The 8,228-nt window shown below is 47.3% G+C and overlaps 1 protein-coding gene across 1 annotated transcript; it reads right to left on the bottom strand.

Annotated features, from left to right (window-relative positions):
* Window positions 1-410: 410 nt before the first annotated feature.
* On the bottom strand, window positions 411-7,682 carry LOC142007429 (prolactin-like). Its single transcript, XM_074984070.1, has 5 exons — window positions 7,664-7,682; window positions 7,394-7,578; window positions 6,741-6,848; window positions 2,632-2,811; window positions 411-602 (listed from the first exon to the last, which is right to left on the bottom strand). Exons 1-5 carry the CDS (start codon window positions 7,680-7,682, stop codon window positions 411-413), a joined length of 684 nt encoding a protein of 227 aa, XP_074840171.1.
* Between the last annotated feature and the right edge of the window lie 546 nt (window positions 7,683-8,228).

Below are 8,228 nucleotides of genomic sequence, written 5' to 3' on the forward strand. Positions count from 1 at the left end.
GTTGAATCAACCTTTATTATAAAAATATACTTTATTTAAAGGCTAGCTGAGTCTCAGTACAAGACATCCATAATTTACTGATGTTTAGCTTCAATGACAACATGTACACCTGGAACTATGTAAACTATTTACACTGCAGTTTGACATACTGTAGTAAATACAGAAAGTGATTTACGTACTACCACTGAAATCCATCTCCCTGGGGTGTGAAATGCATATATACACATTATCCCTTATATAACATGCCAGTTGTGCAGGTTAACAGTGTAAAACTAAGTAATTGGCAAAGCCATTCAAAACTAATATTGTTAACTGACAATTATGTAAATGTCAAAACCCTTAAATTCTTTCATTCCATCTTTGCAGCCAACATGTAATTTAATTCTGACAACTGCCTGTCTAATTAAAACTCAACAACTATTTTCTGGCAAAATCCTACATTTAAGAACTTTTAAGTAGCTTTGTACTTTATTGGAGTCTCTCCTGAAGCAGTGGATAAACTCATAGTCACTCATCAAATTTGCTTCATTACTAATAGGTAAACCAGCTGCTTCTGATCCCATTCCATTCAATGAATTGCTAATGATCCCCATTGACTGCATCTGTATTGAAAACAGAATATGTATGAATGTAACCTGTGAGTTAATAAAATCAAAATGCTGGTGTTGAAGCTAACAAAAATCAGGGTTTATATAGAACAATTACTAATGAAATCATGAGTTTTTTAATCAATTACTGAAAATACATGCAAAGTGCCCTAGAGAAAGGCTAGTATTGCATTCCCGCTATCAGGGCCTACACATGATTCTGATTAGGCTGAAGCAGTCTCATACTATTTCAAGGAATTCTATCTCTGGAAGCAGAACTTTGGCAGCACTATCAAGAACATAACACCTTTTGAACAGGAAGTAAATGCCACTCTTCAGTATGGGTGCCCCATCTCAAGCTAGAACAGTGAATCAGTTTTCTCCAGACATGTAGCCTTATTTAATGAGCTGCCTTTAGTAAGGTGCTAATGTTCTAGCAGGTGCTGAGCATCCCCAAATGCTGGCAAAGTCAGTGCAAGATAAGGGCCTTCTCAGAAACATTGGCCACCTGGCAGGATCAAGCCCAGACTCAGTGTCATGTGGAAAAACTGTCACATGACACAAAAGTTTCAGTTTGATATTGTTTCCTTCTTGTACTTGATTTGTGAAACCTTGGTAGCATGTACAGAAAAAAATATGGACTCAGCTGCCATTCTCTCAAACAGCCTCCCACCCAAGATTTCCTCCAAAACATGTTGCAGAAATGTGCCTGAACTACAAACTTAGATACAAATATCCTGAACTTGGGCAACATTTGAATATGTTTGGGAATTTTATGTTTGGCCCCAACACCCCATGATGATCCAAACAAAACTACAGACATTAAATGCCCCTCAGTTTTGAGGCAGGTCTAATCCATATTCATAGTGGAACCGAAGACTGGGCTTTTACATTTACAGGTCTGTCCTGTGAAGGGCTGTTCAGTTTCACTGCAGTGGTGGCTGTATTTCAGCAGTGGGTGAAATGACCCTTCTGCTGTATATGCTGAGTTATAGTTCAGTTTCAATTTGTTTCATCCTGTGGTGCTTGCCAATGTAAGATATTAAGTTTTCTGTTTTTTTTTCAATTTCATATTGGTTAGTAGTTTGTCTGCATAGGAATAAACATGTTAATTTTCAGAGACAAAGAAAGTAGGCCTGAATCTACATTCCTTGTTCAGTCACAGTTCCAGCTGAGTTTAGTGAAAGTTGTGAGTGCACACGGAATACAAAATCAGACCCACTAAGTGGTAATTAGTGAGGGAGTTGGAAACAAAATCAGATTCCACAATGTCCACTATTTACCAGAAAGCATTTGTCACAGAGCTTTAAAATGGGGATATAAGTAGATAAGAGTGGAAGCTAGAAATATCTTGAGGTGTTTAGATACTCCATATTACAATGACTAACTTTTAGACCCTAGCAAAATCACAGAAACTCTGGTGATCCATAAATCTGAGTTAGGCACACAGCCCAGGTGTCCTACACAATAAATGGGGAGAGAAAGCCACCTAACAATGAGAAATGCAAACGCCAGCATGCCAGGCAGGGAGCTACCTATGGGAGATACTGATGTGCTGAGCCTTGCCCCTTTCTCAGAGGTAGGAGCCTCAGTCAAACTGCAGGGAGCTGCGTCCCTCTGCTAGCCATCAATGAACAAGAACCCTTCCCCTAGCTTAGGCACCTACATAGTTTCTTGTGGGAATGAGTTCAGTGCTGGCCTTGTGCCACACAAAGCATTTAGAGAAGGAAATGGTGCTGGAGCCCACCTTATCACTTTTAATCTGGTGCTTAGAGGGGATGTGGGAGACTCAGGTTCAAGTCCCCTGCTCTGTGCTAAACAAGGAAAAGACTGGAAGTGGGCACTCCTACCTCTTAGGAGTATGGTCTAGCCACTGAGCCTATTGGATAGTTTGATCTGGGCTCTGTCTCTCTTGTTGAAGCTGTTCCCTTGTGGACACCCAGGCTAGGGTTAGATCCTTGTAACATGGCAGATATTGGCTCCAGGATCTTTTGGTGTTTCAGTATAATTGATACTAGAAGAAAAGTTAGGCTGAAAATCTTACCTTCTCTGTTACTTTCTCCATTCCAGTCTTCAGATCTTGAACCATATTGCTGATTTGCTTTGCTTTGCTCAGGCTGTCACTGGATAATTCTTGGTGATGACCAATATTCTGGTCAAAGTGGGAAAGTGGTTCCTTCCAGGCTTGCAAGAGTCTCAGTATCAAGCGAGTTAGTTCTTCTCTCTTGAAAACAAAATACGGAAGAACTTTCCTGTTAGTTTGCATCAAAACAACTGAACAGTGATGTTCTCGCAGGGCACAGTATATTGAAACAGATAACGACACTTAAAATCTAGGCACAGTTAAAAACCCCTATGCGTACAATTCATAACTAACTTTCCAATGTATAGAAAATAACAATTTCATAGTCTTTCCTTTAGCTGTACACAAAAACAATGACTTCACACTTATAACTTAATTCCAAATTGCTTAGGATCTCATTCTGTAAAGTCATAAAATGAATTGAAATGGTGGTAGGTCCATAGAGAGCTAAAGTGAAATTAAGTGCTAAACTGGTCAGTTAGATGGAAAAAGACAAAGTAACATTTTCAAGAGTGCCTAAGGCCCAGCTGCAGAAAGGGACGTAGGCACTGTAGGTTCGAGCATCACTGCTCTTAAGTGTTTAGGAAAAAAATAAAACAAAAAAACCCCACAGGAACAACACTGAGATCCACAAAGCCTGAGTTATAGGTCTAGCTCACTACACAATGAATGGGGAGCGATAGCTGTTGTAGAGCTGCTCTATGCTGGGAACTTACATTGGCTACATCATTCGGGATGAGAAATGTAGCTACGTCATTGTAGCCAGACATGAACCCCCCAGTTGGCCTTTTCTTTCTCTCCCCCCGCCACTGGGAGAGACAGAGAGAGAAATAAGCAGGGGAGACAGGTAGCCTTTGATGTCCTGGGAATGCAGGTGTGCTGTCTCGCCCAGCCTTTCTACTATACACAAAAACCAGACAGTGAATGGCCGCCCTTCTGGCTGATCTCGGTGATTGACACGCCTTGATCACTTCCCCAGGAAGAACGGGGAACCCCCGCCCATCACCTCCAAAGGTGCCCAATTGTCCACAATTCACAGGTGCGAATTGAGCCTTGCACCTTCCCTGGCAAACGTAGGGTTCAAACATATTCCTCCCAATTGGCCACTTGAGACCAGGAAGAAGCGTACGTGACAAAAGGAGTATAAAGGGGCTTGGCAGACCACCCCCCCTTTGAGTGTTTCAAACACCTACACCTGCTGGCCAGGTCTGGAATTAACTCCCGAGACTGGGGATGCCTGGTTCGTATCTACTTCTTCCTGAGGGATTGAGAGAAAGATTCTGGGTCACACCGGATCTAGGAGGCAGGGGTAAGAATTACACCTGTATTACACTTCTTTCCTATAGGAATTGAGGGAAAGACTCTGGTTCCACCAGGTCTAAGAGGCAGGGGTGAAAATCACATCTGCAACTTGCCTTTCTTGTGTACACATTAATTGTATTAGTTTAAGCTAGCTAGTTTGTCTAAAACTTTTCTTAAGTTAAGTTGTGTTGTTTCCCCTTTAAAAACTGCGAGTACTAACTTGTACTTTAATCATTTGTCTTAGTTAAATTGTTTCTATCTTTGTATAAATAAAAAGTAACTCTTAAAGCCTCTCTAAGTGTAATTTTCCTCTTGCTGCTGTACCCGAACTAAACACAAACCAAAGAACCCAGCCTGCCCTGGCTGCTTAGCATAGCTGCTGGTGTGGCATCACCCCCTTTGCCCCACCAGACCCTTAGCTGGCACCTGCTCATCGGCTCACAGTCATCCTAACAGTGTAGACAGCACCAGGTTGATGGAAGAATTATTCCATCTATCTAGCTACTGCCTCTCAGGGAGGCAGATTGCCTTCATACATGGGAGAACTGTCCCGTTGGCATAGGCAGGAGCCACAATGAGCACTACAGTAGCATAGCTGCAGCTCTTTCACTAGTAAGGTAAGAGTGTGGACTGCAATCTACAAAGTCAGAATGCTAAGTGGAGAGCCAGCTAAGCAGCCATTGGAAAGGCTAATGAGAGGGGTATGTGAGGAATCTGGCCCCTCTGGAAGACAGGTACTTATGCTCAGACTGTGGGCAGGTGCCGGTCTGTGCTTAGCAATTAACAAAAGGAAACCCCTCTCCTGGAATCAGGCAACTCAAGCATCCAAGTAGTTTCTTGTGGAAATGAGTCTCAGAGGGGTAACTGCATTAGCCTGTAACTTCACAAATAACAAGCAGTTCTGTGACATGTTACAGACTAACAAATTCATTAGGTCCTGAGCTTTTGTGGGTGAAACCCACTTCATCCAATGCTTGTTATTTGTTGGAGTGAGTTAGGTACCTGCCTCGTTCCCCGCAAAACAGCTGGCAGAGGAGTTACTAGTTCCAACTGTTCTTAGTATTTTAGCCCAGTGGTTGGAGCTTTCCTCAGCTTCAGTCCCGTCCCCCACCAGACCTGAGTGGGAGAAAGGCAGTGAACAGGATGCTTCCACCTCTCACTATTCTAGTCACTGAGCTATGGAATAACTTGACGGGCTCACTCAATTTCTTCCTTAGCTATCTAATGAAAAATTATTGGAGGGGAAGAGAGGGGCATTAAGCTCTGGGCATCTCACTTTCTACTTGGGGGCCCCGATATCTAGACTACAAAGTCTCTCTCTCTCTGGCCCAGTTCATCTCCACTGTGGATAAATAATTAGCCATGGGTCCAGAAAGCATCAGAATTACTCTAGTCCTATGCTTAGGGCACCACCTGGTAGGTGGAAAACCTGGATGCAGTTGCCTTGTTGCAATCACTAGTTAGCCAAGTGGAACAGTTTTTAACAGCAGAGACTGAGGGAGCCCAAGATCGGAACACCTTGTAACTCAGTGCTTCCAGCTCTTCCTTGAGAGGCGGAAGACCATCCTGATCAAATCTTTTACTTCTCCCCAGATGTGGGAGGGAAGGGGAGAATTGAATCAGGGTCTCCCCCATCCCAGAGGAATGCTCTGTCTAATCACTGGGCTAGAGGTTAGAAAGGTGATAACATGTCCTCTGGTGAGATTTTTGAAGTGGACCCAATGCTGTAAGCAGGCCTGCCCCTAGGAGAGTTCAGAGCCCAAGGCCACTCCCACCCCCTTCGTGCTGGGCGAAGAGCTATCAAAACCAAAGAGTAATGTTGCTAAATAACTTTTGTTGATTGCTTTTTCTCCCATCTTTTCCTTTTTCTCTGTCCTCTTTTACAATATTTTCACACCTGTCTGGGTGTCCTTGGCATTTCAAAATCTGCTTTTCATCACTACTTTAAAATGCTGATTATTTTAATTAGTGCTAAGTCCTCCAGTTTCTTTGCTTCATTTCTGTTCCTCACTAGATAGTATTTTTCTCTATGACATTTCTATTGAAAATTGTTTGCTTCTCCCCTTCCTCCCCATAATTATAGCTTTATAACTCCGGTAAACTGTTTTGGTTTTCTCCTAATGACTTTCTAAGTTTTACAATGGCACTGATTAATGAAGTCTATCTGGATAGATCACAGCTACTGCCTAGATTTCTCTCCTGGTGGCAAAGTAAATGAGAGGGGAAAGATGTATCCTCTGGCCTCTGGGATGTTTGACCTTTGATTAAGTATTCCAGTGCCTTTTGTATAACTAATGAAAGTGAATTAATCTTATAGGACCCCGCAAATATCATGTTTTACAATACAGAAGGATGTTGCGATTTATTCAGGGAACTCAAATTCATCAGCTTACATTCTGCAAATATGTAGGACACAAGAACTTTACAGAGGAAGCCTCAGCAGCTGTAACATTCCAACCATACAAAATACTCCCGCGTCCGAATTTGCCTTATTAGCCATGTGGGATTCCCTAGCAGCAGGTGCTGAATGTCTTCAGCTTCCTTTGAAGCCCATGCCAGAGGATCGTGCATGTCTCTGGTGGCAACGTCTCTCCCTCCCCTCCTTTGACAGTAAATTAAACCTGGCACAGCACTGTGTGACAAGTGATCCCTTCCCCATCCCTTCCCCATCCCCCTACAAATAGTGTCTCTCTCTGACATCCTTGGCCTGCGGTGCCAAGGCCAGGGCAAGTCGGTGCCAAGGCCAGGGCAAGTGACTCAGGCCTTACCGGTATTTTCTGGGCATACTCCTTTCCATTGGGCGTGAGCATCCCGGCGGTGTGGCATTTGCCTGTCGCTTTTCCCAACTCGTTGCCAGTGGGTAGAAAGTTTTTCTCCTAAGGGGGGAAACAAATCCCGGACACACGGGATATTTCAGAGCCGCAGGTTGTAAGGCGGAGACGTTCAATGGCCACTTCACCCCGCCCAGCTTGCACATTTCCTTGCGCCAGCCCCTACCTGACAATCAAACCTCGGCCATACAGGGCGGGATGACTGCAGAGCTGGCCCGTAGGGCGACTGGGGCTCCCGAGGATCAAAGCCCAGTACGAACTTGTGGTACCTCTCCTCCCTCCCACGCTGCAGCTTGGGCCAGGGTAACATGTGCCCTCCGCCGCGTGGGGGCGCTGCCCGGGTGTGCAGCACGCGGAGTAGGGGCCGCATGGGACAGGGCTCAGACCTCCCTGCTGCTCGCGTGCAGGTCGGCGAGACAGCGGCAAGCACTTGGCCCGCCACGCACCCGCTGGGTGTGACGCGCAGGGAGGAGAGCGGGAGGCAGAGGCTCTGCCGAGCCTGCCCCGAGGGCTGGGACGGCGGCGCGTCCGGGGCAGCAGAGGCGACCCCCGGGAGGACGCGGGAGGCTGCGGCCCGGCCGGGCCCTCACCAGGTCGAGGTAGAGCGCCGTGGACAGGCTGTGGATCCTGTCCGAGTGCTGGATCGCCCGGTCGAAAAGATCAGCCACGGGCAGGAACCGGCAGCTCGAGTCCCCCTGGCGCGCGCAGATGGCCCCGCGAGCGGCTCCGGGCGGCTTCCCCAGCAGCCAGAGCAGGGCGCACAGCCAGGCGCCACCTGCGGAGAGCGGGGAGAGCACAGGGCGGGATCAGGACCAGCCTGCTGCTCTGCGGGCGCGGCGGGGGCACTGGCGGCGGCTTACCTGTGCGCGAGGCGCCCATGGTGCAGGCGGCAGCGGCGAGCGGGCGGGCTCTGGGTGCCCGGCTCCCCTATATACGCGCGCCGCGCGTGGAGCCGGGCCCCCGGGGCGAGCTAAGGTCAGGCGGGGCGGCCGCCGTTCGTCATTGCTGGGCTCCTCCGCGGCAGCGCGGCCCGAGGGCTTGCCCTGCCCGCCGCGGGATCGGCACGTGGCGCGGGGCCGGGGGCTGGCGGCCAGGCGCAGCGGCCCAGGGTGGGTGGCTAGCGCCTGGGGCCAGCCAGTGAGAGCCCGGGCTCCTTGGGGTGAGTCAGCGGCCAGGTGTCTGCTCTTCACTCTGCCTCCCCGTGGGAAACCAGGCCAGCAATTGACTCCACCTGAATCAGACATGGCACAAGGTAGAGACTAGCTCAGGGGTCTGCAAAAAGCAACTCTTTAAGGGCTGCTTTGGGGCTCCCAAGGCTGTGATTGGACAGTTAGAAAAAAAGTCCTGATTATTTTTTGATAAATGATGAACATCTAAAAGCCCAGCAGTGAACAGCTGGCACCTAAATAGCCAACCATGTGTGAT

This window comes from Carettochelys insculpta, chromosome 1 (assembly GCF_033958435.1).
Source record: "Carettochelys insculpta isolate YL-2023 chromosome 1, ASM3395843v1, whole genome shotgun sequence".
Taxonomy (NCBI): Eukaryota; Metazoa; Chordata; order Testudines; family Carettochelyidae; genus Carettochelys; species Carettochelys insculpta.

Coding starts and splice junctions, on each gene's coding strand:
- LOC142007429 (XM_074984070.1), bottom strand. Junction 6,849..7,393: donor CGGCGCTCTACCTCGACCTG/GTGAGGGCCCGG, acceptor TTCCCCCCTTAG/GAGAAAAACTTTCTACCCAC. Junction 603..2,631: donor TGGAGAAAGTAACAGAGAAG/GTAAGATTTTCA, acceptor TTTTCAATACAG/ATGCAGTCAATGGGGATCAT.